Source organism: Antennarius striatus, chromosome 15 (genome assembly GCF_040054535.1).
Source record: "Antennarius striatus isolate MH-2024 chromosome 15, ASM4005453v1, whole genome shotgun sequence".
Taxonomy (NCBI): Eukaryota; Metazoa; Chordata; class Actinopteri; order Lophiiformes; family Antennariidae; genus Antennarius; species Antennarius striatus.
The window spans coordinates 14,148,850-14,165,271 of NC_090790.1; the positions used below are offsets into that span (position 1 = coordinate 14,148,850).

Consider the following 16,422-nt stretch of genomic DNA (forward strand, 5'->3'; position numbering starts at 1 on the left):
GCGGACGGGTTTACGCCCACCTGTGTTTCTGAGCCCTGTCCTCTGCTAAACCTCTAACCTGCTGTCGATATCTGAACTCGTCATCTTCAGCTGTGGTTTGGTTTATTCTCTATCAGTCTACGGTGCTGCTGGGAACCTCCACACATCTGGTTCCTCTGTGGTTCTGCTACTTTCATCTGGACACGTCATCCTGTCTGCGAGTCTGAGAAGGTTTGACACTGTTTTAACACCATGTGTACCATTTTGACAATAAATAAATACATTGTTGTGTAGAGTATAGTGTGTAGTGAACAGGACAGAAAGCAGTGTGTGATGTACAGTATGATAGAAGAATAAGCAGCTCTGATGCCATAATACAATGAAATTGTGATGTTAGTTAGTTAGTTAGTTAGTTAGTTAGTTAGTTAGTTAGTTAGTTAGTTAGTTAGTTAGTTGCTTACTTAGTCCTGAGCAGCCACACAGATCTCCACATCGTGCCAACCTAAATGAATTTATCTAACACACACGCTCTTATGTTGAGTGCAGTGTGTAGTATAGTTTGGAATGTTAACAGATTGAAGCCCATGGTAAATGGTACTGATCCATCCATTCATTTCTTAATGTTCTACAAACGTTACTCCTGAAACTGATGAATGAACTAATCTGTGTAGTTCTGGTCTCTAATCTGTTTCTAAACTGAGTTTATGTCTGATAAATTATTTTCTTACAGCTGAGTGAGGATAACAAACATGTTTTCTGATTCTGAGAACATCCTGTGAGTACAACCCCCCCCCCCCCGTTTGACACTCCTTCTTCCTCCCCCCACCAGCTGACATGAAGAGCTCTCAGCTGATGAGATTCAGTGTTGTCAGAGACCTGAGGAGGACCAGTGAGGAGAACAAGCAAGAACAATGAGGAGAACTAGTGAGAACCAGTGAGGAGAACAAGCAAGAACAATGAGGAGAACTAGTGAGAACCAGTGAGGAGAACTAGTGAGAACCAGTGAGGAGAACTAGTGAGAACCAGTGAGGAGAACAAGCAAGAACAATGAGGAGAACTAGTGAGAACCAGTGAGGAGAACTAGTGAGAACCAGTGAGGAGAACTAGTGAGAACCAGTGAGGAGAACTAGTGAGAACCAGTGAGGAGAACTAGTGAGAACCAGTGAGGAGAACTAGCAAGGAGAACCATTTAGGAGGATTTGTGAAAATCAGAGGAGAAACACTGTGAACCAGTGAGGAGAACCATTAAGAACTGGTGAGGAGAACCAGGACGAGGACTGGTGAGGAGATGCTGTCTCTCTGCTGGATCTTCATCCTGCTGCCAGCTGTGACTGAACCTCACAGTGGAGATGGAGACGTTGGTGAGATCATTTGAAACAACTCATCTTTAAATGTACTTGTTCATCAAGGAAATTGGCTCATATAGAAATATTAATCACATCCAAACCTTTTAGAATCTGATTGAACGTGATGTGAAAAGTTTTTATTTTCATTTGAGCATTGAAACACTGAATATTTGCAATTGAACACATGGAGAACACATGAAAAAAATGAGAGAGAATAATTCACTAATAAGTTCAATTGACTCATCTAGTTGAGACATTAAATCTTCAGTGGAGAACTCTTCTTTAAAGCTGTGACCGTCTTCTGACCTGGACTTCAGGCTACCTGCTAAAGACTCCTAGCTGCAATGGAAACACGTTTTCTACAGCTGCATTGATTTTTTTAATCTGTCATTTGTTGAACTTGAATTTCAGTTCCTCACCTAAAACAGTGCTGTGGTGTACCTCAGGACTCGGTTCTCATTGCAACTCCTCCTCCACTAAAAAAGTGTTTCATTTGTGCAAATATGGTCTGATTCAAAGATTGTTAGCTTTTCCTTGAACGCTTTCAGTTTCCTACTATGTCGATATAAAATGCTGGTTTGCTAGAAGTCTGAAAAAGAGGCCAAACAGAAAAAGAAACCAGAACCAATCTGTTAATTCTCTGAGGGTAATATTATAAATAATCATCACCAAACACTGGATTTAACTGGGATAAATAACCAATTTGATTTGTAGAATAGTTTTAATAGAAACCTTATTTAGGTTTGGCGGAGCTTTGGTTGGTTTCAGTTTTTGTCATAGACTTGTAATGCAGGATGTTAACAGTAAAAGTGGGTGACTCAAAAATAATCTTTTAAATTCCACTCAGCCCTCAGTTTCTCATCCACATCCATGATACTGATATGAAAACTTGGTTAACTTTGTGCTGTAACACACACACACACACACACACACACACATACACACACACACACACACACACACACACACACACACACACACACACACACACACACACACACTCTGAGCAACTTTTAAACTTTTTTCACTTTTTAAACTTTTTTTCAACTAACCAAAAAAAAAAAGAGTAATGATACGGCTATTAAAAAAAATAATGATGACAACCGTTCCCTCCAAAGAGCCGAGCATCAGCTGCATCTCTGACATCTCAACGACCAGAAATATTCTTACCTGTAAATTGGTGGGAGGTGGAAACAAAGATGATGAAGATGAGGAGGCTGATGGCATTGAGAAAATGACAGCGTGGTAAAACTTTTAAAATTTTAAAAACAGATGACTCATCGATAGAATTCATTCGGAGTTTGATCTCTGCTCTTTTTGTCACAGCTACACAGATTCCAGTAAAAAGACTGCCCTGACCAAGTGTGTGACAGGTTCTGGAGACACAATCAACTCCACTGACCTGAGTTTAGTCCTTGATTTAAATGTTACAGTCCACTTCAACGGAGGAGACCAGATCACAACTTTGGTCGACATGACGAAAATCGGTAAGTTCCCTGAGGAAACACCTGGTCAAACACAAATGACGTCCTAAAGAGGGGATGTATTATATGGTCTGAAAGACAAGAATCCAATACCTGCTGCAGCTCAGTTTTAATGACCAACATAAGATAATGTGAGTAGTCAGAGGTAAAGTTGTCTAATGTCAACTTAATATTCACTAATTTCAGCCATTACAACATTAGGTATTGTTAAAAAAATTTAAAAAATGAATGTATAATATGACCTACCGATAAATAAAGGTGCCTGTTATACCTCAGCCTCATTTAAACTTGCCTTTCAGCATCATGTGTTGTTTCTTTCTGTAGTGAAACCGAGGAGTCCTCAGGTGTGGAACGTCACCTTGAACCAGGAGTCTCATCAGGTCCTCATTCGCATTAGGACTCCATACCACAAAGACTACCTGAAAGTCCGGAATCAACTGTTCCAGCTCCTCATCTGGAGCTCAGACAACAGAACAGTAACATCATTTAATTTGTGTTGCTTCGATCATCAGTTCAATCTTTGATGTTCAGTAGTGATGGACTGTTTTTGACCACAGATTCAGAACTTGACATCATCGAAGCACATTGTCATGAAGATCGACATGGAGCACTTCCGTAAAAACACAAAATATTACGTCAAAGTGAGATCAATACCGGTCAAAGACCTGCAGGGTACCTGGAGCGAGTGGAGCAACACTTCCAGTTTTTTGATCCCTGGGGGTGAGTCGATTAAATCCTTAAGGACTAGAAAAACTGCCCTTTTTAATTCGGTTTTTTGTTCTTTCTTATCCAGAAGATAAAATCCAGGAACAGATGATTGACAGGTGGGAGATATACACTCTGCCTGTATGTCTCATCTTCTTGGTGTTCATATCTTCTAGTTTTGTTTTACTCTGGAAAAACAAGTATGTCTGCTTATTTTTGCGGGTAATTCAGTGAATCTGAATGTGTCTGGCGATGGTGTTTATTTCCTCTTTTTTTTTTCTTCACAGAATATTTAGCTACATGTGGCCAAGCATCCCACACCCTAAGTACACCCTGGTGCAGATCTGCCAGCCATATAAAGTTAGTAATTTTACGATTAGAAGCAACATCACCAAATGTTTTTAAATCTCTATTATGTGCTTCTTGACAGTGCCCTCTAGTGGCTGGATGAATGATAAATCTGGGTCGAACCAAAGGGTATGGTTCTAGAAGGTCACTGCAATGTAGCTAAGCTACCATAAAACCTTTTAGTGATGTGTGCATCATTCCCTGGACAGCTAGAGCCTCCTTAAAAACACATAAACTGCCCCACAACACGTGTAAGGCAAGCTGAAGTTCTTACGAGCAGAGCTACCCCCCAAAAATGATCTCAACTATATTAACGACTGAGGAATCCTCAAAGATGATCGAAACTCCCTGAACAACTCGTGGAACATTCATAAAATAACCTGAACTATCTAAAGCACTGCCAAAAGCAAACAGCATGAATCACAAAAAGACTGTTAGAAGAGCCTTAAAATTATGTAAACCACCTAAGGACTGGTAGACGTCCCCAAAGGTAATCAAAATCACATAAAGAACTATTAGAATGTCCTCAAACACAACCTAAGCTACTTGACATTGGAAAAACAGCTTTAAAATTGCCTAATAAATTGATCCTTTAAGATGAAAAACTCCTTAAACTGTTTAAAACACAGGTTGAACTTCCTTTAAGAATACCGCAACTGCTAAACATACAGGTAGAGCTTCCCTAAGAATGGCCTAGACCACTTAAAGTACTGGCTGAAAATCCTTAAAATCACTGATAGAACTTCTTCATTTCTACTAAACTGGTTGGACTTGGTAAACTTTTTTTTAGATAATCTAAACAACCTGAAAAACAAGTAGAATTTTCTTAAGGATTACCTGAACTACTTACAGCCCTAATAGAACCTCCCTAAGGACGCTCCAAAACACCTAAAGCCCTACTTGAAATTTGAATCTGAAGTAACTGAACATCCCTTGACCCGAAACAAAAATCCAGTTGCATAAGAATCAACCATGAAGGAGCATCATGACCTGGATGCGTCTACAGCAACAAACCTACAGATGACCTAGTTTTGGTAGAATTTCCTCAAATAATACCTTATCTACCTAAGGGTCTAGTGGAACCTAATTTCACCAATCATCTTAGAAATGTCTGATTTAATTTGTTTTCTATTGAAACTTTATCTGTGATTTTACCTTTAATGTAGTACTCAGTACTTTACTCACCATGCTTACTTAAAGTGTTATTCAGTAATTCAACCAAACTGAAGTCAAAGCGACTCCATTCTGATTTTGCAGGGTCACCTTCTGAACTTCAAACCAGAGGTATTCAGTGCTCTTAGAATCTGTCCGATGGAGAAAACAGATGAACAGCCACATGAAAACACAGAACTTATGAGTACCAGTTCTGCAGATGGAGGTTCCCCATCTGGACCTCCCTGCTCCACCCAGTGCTCTTTGGGCTCTGCAAGCGGCACCAGTGTCATCACAGAGGAGCTGCAGCTGTCTGCCCTACTGAGCAGAAGGTCAACTGATGAAGAGGACACCCGTTCCTCACCAATCAAAACCTTTCAGAAACCTCCCACAATGCAAGCTGAGACCAGCAGTGGAGGACATGAAGCTGACGGGTCAGGAGGGGGTCAGCAGGAGGAATCATACGTCACCATGTCCAGTTTCTATCACATTAAGTAGCTCAGGGTGAGGATGTGGAACAGGAGTGGTGAGAATTTCACCTTATGAAGATTGTTGGTGTCATACCTGCAGATCGTGATATCCAAAAGTCAATCTGACAACAAACAATTTAAAGGATAAGAGAAAGAAAATTGACGGTAAAATATTTCAATCCTGTGTGAAACAAAAGCTTTGTACAGTAATTTCGACCCAGTGGAAAATCTACCCCAGTCTGCTTTCTCCAAAAGCTCTTTAAAAAAATCATCCTTATTTAGCCACGTAAATTTTCAGATGAACATCAAGACATCTCAGTATTAAAGGTGCACTCCCGTAGTTTGGAACGCCGCATGCAGAACCTTAAAAGCTTCATGATGGACTGAATGTACAAAAGACACAACATCTGTGGATCTCCCATAATGTTCCTCAAGAAGATCTAGAACTTTTGATTCATAAAACCTCCAATAGTAGATCTAAGACAGTTGAGACATAGAACCTCCTATTTGAGATGAAGAACCTGTGAATCATAGAACCTCCTTCAGGTGGTCTAGAATCTGAGTCATGGAATCTTTCATATATTGAACTCTTTATATACTGTCTGCTTTCTATGACATGTCTGGCTATTATATATTACCCAATGTTCTTCATTTTAGCTGATAGTGTTCTATATCAACACGCAATAAAAACAAAACAAAGTGCTAGAACCCAGAGTGTTATTATATTAATCAACATGTTTAAAATCACTTAAAATTACATTTAAAGAGGCACATAAACATAACACATCAATATATGAAGGCTGGGATCAATAACCTTCAAGCAACATAAGAATTCATCAAAAATGATCCTCGTCGTTTAGCCACCATGTAGTTCACTTTGACAGTTCGCAGTTCATCAGTAGAGTTTCCAAGCATTTTTCATCATCAGTATAAAGTAGACATCACTGTCAACTGAAGCGCTGACTCCGCAGTAATAGTTGACAAACTCGTCTTTGGTCACCTGTTGATAGAAGGATAGAAGTGGTCACAATAAGGTTAGATGAAGAAAGTCAGGGTGAGATATGAATCACAGAAGAGTAGGCCTGATTATGGATTATTGGTTTCCATCCAAATCAAAAGAAAACACCCAGAATGTTGCATCAGAACTGATTCTCCCCAGAAGAAGTTGTGTACCATTCATCGTATTATTTATCATCGTGGTATTATCAACCTTCACATTGACTCACATTGTCAGGTACACGACTAAAGACATGCACTTGAACACAACATCTCAACTAAATTTTAAATCCCCTAAAAAACTGAAAAACTCAATTGTGATTGAGAAGGTTCATGTCTGATGGTTCTTTTTCAGTCAAGTCTCGAACACAAACAACATAACTAACCACTATAACATTATAAAGAGCCCTTAACTTTCATAGAGTCATTGAAGGCATCCCAAGAACCTGAGAGCAACCTAAAGGACACGTGGAAAGTTTGCAGTTTGTGATTTGTTTCTTTTTTTCAGAGTTGGCTGAAAACTCAAATCTTCACTTCCTCACTTGTTTGCTGGTTGGGTGGAGGTTTAACCAGTTACTTTTCCTCCAACTGCGGTTCAAATGTGGTTTCTCATGCATACCTTGCATTTTCTGTTGCTCTTATCCAGATTCTTTGTTCTTTCAGGGTTTTTTTAAAAACAAAATGTTTCAGTTTGCTCCAGTTTTAAAGAATGTACTTTAATTTGCGACAGAGATTCACGTTTTCATATTTGGATGGAAACTATGAAGGGGGAATGTTCAACAGAGGAAAGGCTGATTTTAATCCTTTGGTAATCAACGATAACACGAGTATCTTGTATGGTTCTTTCATGTCCAAACATTCCTGATTTCATGCTGAACATGTGTGGTACACTTTTTAAATAGAAACCATACAGTATACTATGCAGAGAGGAAGATGAATGATGGCCGCCCTCCTCCCTCCTTCGGAAACACCAGCTTGTTTACCAGAACAACATTCTGTCACAGTTTCCAGGCGCTTCTCATCATCACAATAAAGTAGATGTCCGTGTCGATAGATGCGCTCACACCAGCGTAATAATTCATGAACTCCTCCTGGGTCACCTTCGGAGAGCAACACCAGCCAGATCACACACTCACGTCGACACACACACACACACACACACACACACACACACACACACACACACACACACACACACACACACACACGCATGCCATGAGCAGAACCTTTGAACTCACCTTTCCATCTTTGTCATACGGACTATCAAAATTATCCAAGAAGGTCCTGAACACCTGATCCTCTGTCCACTCGCCGTTCTGATACTTGGGGTGGTATTTGGCATTGTAGACCCCCCTCAGGTCTTCAATGGTAATCACCCCATCGCCCGTCTTGTCCAGCTTCCGAAAAGCTTGCATCACCACCTCCTTCCTGGCCTTGGACATCTGCGGCTGCATTGCGGATCAGAGGGTTAAGAAACTGAGAAAATTATATTTGATATCAGAATTAATCATATATTGCTCCCACTCTGTATAATTTTAATTCCAGGTTTACTCACATTTATTGGCCATTACTAAATCTGTACTGGTTAAACCTGATCAATGGACTGGAATACCCCCAATAACTCAATAATCTGGTGGTTCTATTTCAGTTAAAGTGGAATTATCATATGTATTATTATTGTATTTATTTTTGTTAATTATTCAGTGCTGTTCTATTACTTCATATTCATTCATTCATTTTATATACTCGATTCTTTGCATGTCGCGGGGTTGCTGGAGCCTATCCCAGCCGACTGGGGGCGTGAGGCAAGGTACACTCCAGGCATGACGCTCTGACAAAATAACAGAAAACATAAAGAACTCTAGTAATCAGACACTCTAGTGTCACTCAGTAAACAACAGTTACATTTAGATTCACCCTCAGAGTGATGAGGAACTCGTCAAAGTCAATGGTTCCGCTGCCGTCACGGTCAAAAAGCTGGAAGAGAGCCGTGGCCTCATCTTTCTCCATCAGGATGCCGTAGTCATGGAGACCCTTCAGAAACTCCTTGAAGTCCAGCAGACGGTTGTTATCGTCGTCCATGACTTTGAAAGTTCTGGTAAACAACAAGAGCAGTTTTAACTTTCAAAAATGAATCAAAATTCTTTGCTTCTCACGCTTCTGTTCATTGTGGTACGAGTTCTGTCTCTAGAACATTCCAAAAAATATACCAAGATCAGGAATGGTTTGATATGTTAACTATAAAAAAATTGAAAAACCATCCCATAATAAACGGTTTTAAATTGTCCTGACCAGCGATCAGCCCTAACTCTCTTTAGAACCACCTTACCATAGAAACTTTATTAAAGTTTTAATCCAGTCACCAGATGTAGGACTCCATAGAGTTTTTACTCCACGTCCTTAATGTTGAGAAAAAAACAACAGGAACTCCACTGAAACGCTTTACAAGCTTCCATCTTAACTCAGACCTATTATTATCTACATGTTCAACAGGTTCTTGGGGTGTTTAGGTGTTCTTTGGGTGTCAACAGGTTCTCGGGGTGCTGACTGTATTGATTTTTGTTATGGTGGTGCTTTACAGGTACATGTTTTGGTAGCTGACGCCTGTCCTTTAACTGTGTAAAAGACCATCACTCATCAATGCTACTGGATCTCAGTCTGGATACCTTTGTATTGCATATATTTTATTTTCAATGTTAACCATATTGTCCTTGTTTCTCTTCAAACATATAAAGCTTATGACTGGTGATACCATATTGATTGTTGCACTACTGCAATACTACTAGTACCAAAATTACCCATTTTGATGTACTAACATGTAAATAACATGTTAACGTAGATTTGGATTATCTCAATGATTATTATCATATGAGAAGAGACCTCTAACTCCACATATCTCCAGCTGTCACACACAGATAATGAAAGGTTTAAATTACTTAAATAAGTTGCATTGAGGTGAAGTGCAGCAGTTCTGCTCCAGCTCTGCAGTATTTATGGTACGACAGAAAATGTAGATGAAAAGCAAAGCATGAGCAAACAAAACCACATAATCAGCCACACAGCAGTAAAATATGACAACATCCTGTCGCTTGTTTCTTTTGACAGGAAGACAAAGACGCGAGCACAAACCTCATCATCAACACTAAGATCCTCACCCACAGACTGCACAGCTTTAAACATGTTACAACTTTAACATGCACGTCCACTGCACTACATCTTTGTTTAAAGAAGAAATACATAAGAGGTGAAATAGTTTTATCCGTGACTTCAGGTGAAATCAGCTTGTCGTTCCGCTCCTGTTTGAATAAAAACTCAGCGTCATGTTCTTAAAATGCTGACAATTGATAGTTTCTCTGCTTTGATAGCACTGTATATACGGTACTTTGCACTGAACCCAATGAACTGCTGCACACTAAATGTTATGTTGTTATGCTGTTACTACATGTTGTTGAATTTTACATTTATCTCCAGTTTCATTCTAATATTCCACTGATTCTTTTAAAGCCCACTTACGAACCAGATCTATGTTTATGCTGTATTTAAGAACTCTAAAAGAATGAATTTAAAAATTGTGAATGGAGAAAAAGTCCTCTGACTCCAAAAACTATATTTCCTGCTCTGGTGACCTACCAGTGTGCTGTGTTGTGCACCAATCTGGTTGGCCACTGTGGACCTCATCTCACCTGCCCAGACCTTTGATGCCTGATGATCCTCTGGTTAGACACTGGAGTCTGAGTCTCTCCAGAGGATCTGAACACTGTGACAGCCGACGTCTGGCATTCATCGCCATCTCTCGGTCATGTCTCGACGTCCCCGCCATCTCTGACACTATGGATTAAAAAAAAACATTACTTAACAACAGCAGAATATTTTGTCCTTTAAGTTTTAGAATGTTTACTTTTACAAAAGTCAACTGTACAAAATATATTATTAAATCAGTTTTTATTCATCATTGATATCCTTCTTTGGTAGTCAAATAAAATAAATTTCCACCCCTGAACTTGTTACCCAACAATATTAGTACGTGATATTCCCGTGGTAAATTGTGGTAAGTTCTCTGGTTGTTACATCCTGCAAAGCAGTGATGTATTGTAATTGTCAGCGTTTGTGTGTTTGTCCGTCTGTCCGTCCACCAAATATCTTCAAAAGGGGATGAAAATAAGATGATGGACCTTGACCTTGAGAAAACTAGGTCAACGTCAAATTTCAAGTTTTGTACATTTATTTGCACATATCTCAGGAACCGAATGAGATAGAAAGACGAAACAAAATGCATTATATTCAGGGAGACGAGGGGTTGCAAATTAGATCACAACCTTGAAAAAGGTCAAGGTTGTACCTTTTTAGGTTCACATCTCTGAAACCAGATGAGATATAATCACAAAACAACAAGCAACATTTTCAGGAAGCTAGAGACACAAAAATGTGTAGGTCAGGGTATGTTGCATCTCTGACTGCTTTGTTTACTAGGGAGAATATCATCAACCTTAAAATCAACTTAACATTAGAAACTCAGGAGATCTAAATATTAAATCTCACACATACTGATCTTGTTGAATATATGTGTTAAGTTTGTTGAAAATATATTAAACAGCTCCTATTTATGCTCTGAGAAATAATTGATTACTGATGACTATATGTCAACATGTCAGTGAATACGTCATTATTAAAATATATTAATATCTAAATTAATCATATATTGCTACCATTTCGATAGCTTTGAATAGTTTTACATTTATCTGTGTTTTTCTCTCTGTAATCACCAGGTATTTGTGCTGCAGCGACTAATCAGAGTAGTTCCGCTGCTGGTCCTCATTGCACACATTTACATTAAACTGTTACTTTTATACTTTTATACTTCTATACCTGGTTGTTTTTATTGAACTGAGTACACGGTGGCGTTAAAACGTCTTCTTCCTCAACTGTGTTTATTTGAAATGTCGTGGCGAGCCACCTTTACCGTTAATATTCGATCTCCACTTACCGACACCAGCGTCTTCGGATGGAAACAACAAACAGGAAGTTTGATCTGCTGTTACCATGGAGACACACCGTTCTGTTCTATGATTGGTGGGTCTACCTTTTCAGTGAAGCAGTTTTTTGATGTTTAAATTATGTACGTAATGGCGTACATAATCATTATTATGTTGTTCTAAACAAGAACTATTTATTTAATTAACTATTGCTAAGTACGTTGGTTAATTAAATCGTTACCATAGTAAGATCTTCCGGCTTATTTCACAATAAAAGCATGCGTACTACTATTGAGACGATTATGAAACCGGAAACAACCAGCTGAACTGGACATGTGGGAATCATTCCTTTGACTATTGTTATTGTTTTGTCTACATTCAATGGTTTTTCTTTCCTTTTCTGTTCACTGTACAATATTTTGCTGTTATACTACCACATGTACAATTTTTAAAAAAGCAAAAATACATAATACTAATAATATACCAGATTTTAAGGACAATTTATCATGAAACCATTGGTTTTAGGCAAAGACAATGAGAACTGAGCTGCCTCATTGAAGGTTCAATGGTTAACTCTGACCTGATGAAGATACCAGATGAGTGAAAGGTGCATGATGGGAGTTAGCATGTAACTGAAAAATAACATCACTCCAGTGGAACATGTTTTTATAATGCATCTGTTACAATCAGATGAGTGAAAATACCATCAGACACGAGGTGGTATTGTAACCTCAGTATCTAATACTTTTAGGACACAACAGAAACAAATGGGTCATTTTTTTATAAACATTTTATTTTATTAATTTACGTTTCCTTTCAGTAAACTTGAATCAACTCGGCCCACTCTGCTGGGGGCCACATCCCATTCTCCTGGACATTGCTAGGTGACGACTTCCAGTCCCAGCTCCTCACGGGGACACTCCAAGATGTACCATAGTTCGCCATCACATAGTCGAGTGTTTCACAAGGAACACGAACTTTCAGCTCCAGGAGCTCTGCCCAGCAGAGTGAGAAACGTGGGAAGATATACCTGACGAAAAAAAAGGAGTACGTCTTCACTCACGTTGAATAAATGGCAGATAAGAATGTTTGCATGACAACAAAAATGAACTTCATTAACTTGAACTTTCTGCCACTCTTTGCCTGTGTTCCTCCATTCCAGACCACATCTCCATCTTCATAGAAAAAGAAAATGTCCAGTTTGATGCCATCACTTATAAAGGAAAGTTCCAGACTGTCCTCCACCTGTCCTTCAAAATAAAAGACATCACATTGTTTCTATTAACATTTTACACAGTGTCCAAACTGTTTTGGAAATACTGTTGGAGTTGTTCAGCTGTTCTCATTCTGCATGCAGTTAAACAGCCTGCATGGAATCAGATAGAGGACGCAAGTTGAAATACATTCTAGGAACAATTTTCTATCATTTAATGAAGATTTAGCTGCCTCAAATGCTAACCAGACTGTAATCACTGAAAGTGTTCGTCACAACAAAGAAAGTTTTCACCTTTCCAAATTTGTGTTTGAGCAACAGACCGGCCTCCTGAAATGCTGTGATGATGTCTGACCGGAAGTCCGCAATGAAAATCCCAATATCGACATCTCGACTATACGAGATAATACTGCACTGCCTAAACCAGCCTGCAGGGTTCCACAGATGTACACACACACGTACACAGACGTACACACACACACACACACACACACACACACAAACACACACACACACACACAATGCAAGAGAGTTGTATGTTAGTACAGCATACAGTTGAGCATGTTGTGTTATTATACAGTAATGTTACTATAATATGTGGCAATTATAGAATTATTAGCCTGCTATGTGTTGTTATAGGGAATGTAAGGGTGTGTCACTGTAATATTAGCATGTTAGGTTTTGTCATGTTAACATGTTACTTGAATTAATTTTAGCATATTATGTGTCACTATACAGCAAAGTTTGAACTTCAAGTTTCATCACACGGTACTGATAGCTGTTACGTGTTGTTATGCTGTCATGTTGGAGTGTAAACTTATTACCCAAACAGGTGCCGCTACTGATCCAGAAGGGGATATTGAGAAGAGCTAGTGTCCGTGATGTCAAATGAAGCAAAGACTTGACTTTCCTGCGGAAATCCACTGCTTCTGGTGACGAGTCATCAGGGTAGAGCTACACACACACACACACACACACACACACACACACACACACACACACACACACACACACACACACACACACACACACACACACACACACACACACACACACACACAAGTTTCAAGTTTTGTTTTCTCTTTAAGAGACATTAATCATATTACCCAGAAATTCTGTGTGTTGACTATTGCTATACTGAAATATCTAAGGATTAAAAAAAATTTAAAATTCATGACAAAATTTTCGCTTTTTTTTACACATGTACTTCCTGTTTTAGTTGCCCCTTTCAAAAACCAAAAAAAACCCTGTGGATTCCATCTCACCTGCAGGAAGTTGCGAGCTTCACGGTAATGACAGTCTAGAAAGTGAGCATGTTGCTGCTGGGTTAGAAAGTGGGAAATGTTGCGCGGGATTTGAATGTCAAGGCCATCTAGGACAGTCAGGACCAGCTCTGGTCTGCAGGAGATCACAATAAAAAACCTGCTTTAATGTCTAGAGGCTTTATTGTAATGTAAACACAGATAGATATTAGATATTATTCAGACACACATATTGATATAAATAACATACAGATGGATTTCATGTGTCTGTTTTTCACCTATCATATGCTCCTGGATCACGCCCATAGTCCAGCTGCTTGAAGGGGGCAAATTTTAAGTCCATGTGGGATTTGAGGCGTAGTGCTCCGTGCCACAAATAGTTTCCACTCCGTTCGTACAGGAACACCACCTGAAACAAAACACAAAAAAGAACCAAAATAGAACCAAGGCAGTCACAGACTGGAACATCCCGCAACTTACCCTGACCTACTTTCAGGGCAGGTCAGGGTACCCTGAAAGTAATGCCTGACTAGTGCATAGCTTTGACCTTTCAGCGTAGGTCAAAGCTATGCACTAGCTTTGACCATAGATCAAAGCTAGTGCATAGGTATATCAAAGCACTAGCTTTGATCTACGGTCTTACACTGGCCTTCTTTCTCGTCCTTCTATCTTATCAAGTTACTGAGCGTAAAAAAGTTGAAATCTGACCATGACTTCTCAAGGTCAATGTCATCATCTCATTTACATCCCCTTTGTGGCCCGACTAATGTGCTTTTTGTTTCATCTTTCTATCGCAACGGTTGCGAGGATATTTCGTGGACATACTAATGAACACACAAACACTGACAGTTACAATACATCACCGCTTTGAAGCGAGACCACGACACACCTTGATGTCAGGTGTGTGACCTGATCTCGATGTTAGGTCACACACCTGATATCGACATCCTGGACACACATTAGTTATGATGGCTGGTAACCGTCTGCTCAGTGCTGATTGGATAAAATGGGGCTGTCTCACCTGGATATGGTAGCCATGAATATGGAGCAAAAAGAAAAGTGGTATCTCCTCCCCCGATAGCGTGTCCAGACCAGCCAACCGTGGGTCCTCTCCGCGCAGCTCCATTACGTCAAAGCCTTTTTGCTCTGCAGCCAATAGAATGCCAGGCTGATGGGAAACACACACACACACCAACACATATTTAAATTATTTTATTTAACTATGCCACAAAAAAAAGTACAATTCAAGAAAAATGTTTTAATCCCACCTGATCTAAGAATATCAAATTTCCCATTTTCTCGTAGGACTCACACACTTACATCATATTTCCACTGGCTGGCACGGAGAGCAAATGACGTAACTGGCCGGCCAGTGCACAGAAAACTGCAGTGTGGCTCGTGCACCAGACGATCCCGCTGACGCAAAGCATCCTGGGAGAGCAGCGTTAGTGCAGCAGTGTCAGCGAGGAACACTGGCAGCCTGAAACGCTGAGCTAACACTAGAAACTTCTTTACTGTTTGCTGTCAAAAACAAACAGAGGTGGTTAATTGTGTTATTTTCACTTCTGGGAAGACAGCTAACAGTGACGTTAAGATTGATATTCATAGTGATATTATATACATTAATGCTGACTCACCCATTGGACATCGGTGGAGGTCAGGTGACCTGATTGGTTCAGGATGTAAGGGCCAGGCTGTGAATAAAAAGACACGCTGGTAACTTAAAATGTGAAACAGATTATTTAGTGTTAATGATAACAGCATTTACATGTTTTACTTTGTCAGTAATATTATCATCTTATCTGACTGATGAGCTGAAATTTAGTTTAATTTCAGCATTTTAAAATGTATTAGTAGTGATAAAATGGAAAATATGAATAGAAAATAGAACATACAGTCTCAAGATGTTAAACCCCTCCAGCTTCAGTCACTACAGTAAACAAATACTGGCTAGGATTTGTGACTACATAAACCAAATGCTGGGTTAGGTTTCAGCGTGAGTTTCTACAGTAACAGACAACTGGTTATAGTTCGTAGGATAATACATATTTAAAACTGATTTCGTTTGTTTTGGCTTGTTGACCCCGCGTCTCACCTTGCTGACGTATTTCCGGTAGTAATACAACTGGAATAGAAGGAATACGCAGCTGCTGGCGACCAGCAGCGATAAAACCACCGTCCTGCTCACACGAGGCATCCGGTTCCGCTGCACAGTCACATGTTCGTCGTATTATCTGAACCGAAGTTCCCTGATCGTTAATAACGCCGATAAAACCACTCAATGACGCCATATAACAAGCTGTCCGCTTTGGCTTGACGTGCGACCATCTCTCAAAGAACAGAAGTCCACTTCCTGTTGAGAATTTCACAATAAAGGTTTTTAAAACGTTTTACTCGAGAATAGTCGACAACAACAGCACCATCAAGTGACTGTCGAAGAGAAGAGTACGTAAAACAACATCGATTCAAAATAAAGACTTTTTAAAATTGAAAT

The 16,422-nt window shown here is 39.5% G+C and overlaps 3 protein-coding genes across 3 annotated transcripts; 1 reads left to right on the forward strand and 2 right to left on the reverse strand.

Annotated features, from left to right (window-relative positions):
• Positions 1-860: 860 nt before the first annotated feature.
• Positions 861-6,183, forward strand: il7r (interleukin 7 receptor). Its single transcript, XM_068334969.1, has 8 exons — positions 861-1,340; positions 2,444-2,570; positions 2,652-2,812; positions 3,134-3,285; positions 3,367-3,529; positions 3,603-3,714; positions 3,802-3,874; positions 5,120-6,183. The coding sequence occupies exons 1-8, from the start codon at positions 1,268-1,270 to the stop codon at positions 5,510-5,512; spliced, it is 1,254 nt and encodes a 417-aa protein (XP_068191070.1). The 5' UTR covers positions 861-1,267; the 3' UTR covers positions 5,513-6,183.
• An 85-nt stretch (positions 6,184-6,268) lies between these two features.
• On the reverse strand, positions 6,269-11,475 carry capslb (calcyphosine-like b). The gene is made up of 5 exons (XM_068335344.1): positions 11,465-11,475; positions 10,164-10,308; positions 8,398-8,575; positions 7,719-7,928; positions 6,269-6,484 (listed from the first exon to the last, which is right to left on the reverse strand). Exons 2-5 carry the CDS (start codon positions 10,298-10,300, stop codon positions 6,380-6,382), a joined length of 630 nt encoding a protein of 209 aa, XP_068191445.1. The 5' UTR covers positions 10,301-10,308; positions 11,465-11,475; the 3' UTR covers positions 6,269-6,379.
• A 750-nt stretch (positions 11,476-12,225) lies between these two features.
• Positions 12,226-16,264, reverse strand: fktn (fukutin). Its single transcript, XM_068334843.1, has 10 exons — positions 16,024-16,264; positions 15,566-15,622; positions 15,249-15,449; positions 14,950-15,096; positions 14,207-14,337; positions 13,932-14,064; positions 13,491-13,620; positions 12,961-13,094; positions 12,574-12,698; positions 12,226-12,483 (listed from the first exon to the last, which is right to left on the reverse strand). The coding sequence occupies exons 1-10, from the start codon at positions 16,123-16,125 to the stop codon at positions 12,270-12,272; spliced, it is 1,374 nt and encodes a 457-aa protein (XP_068190944.1). The 5' UTR covers positions 16,126-16,264; the 3' UTR covers positions 12,226-12,269.
• Between the last annotated feature and the right edge of the window lie 158 nt (positions 16,265-16,422).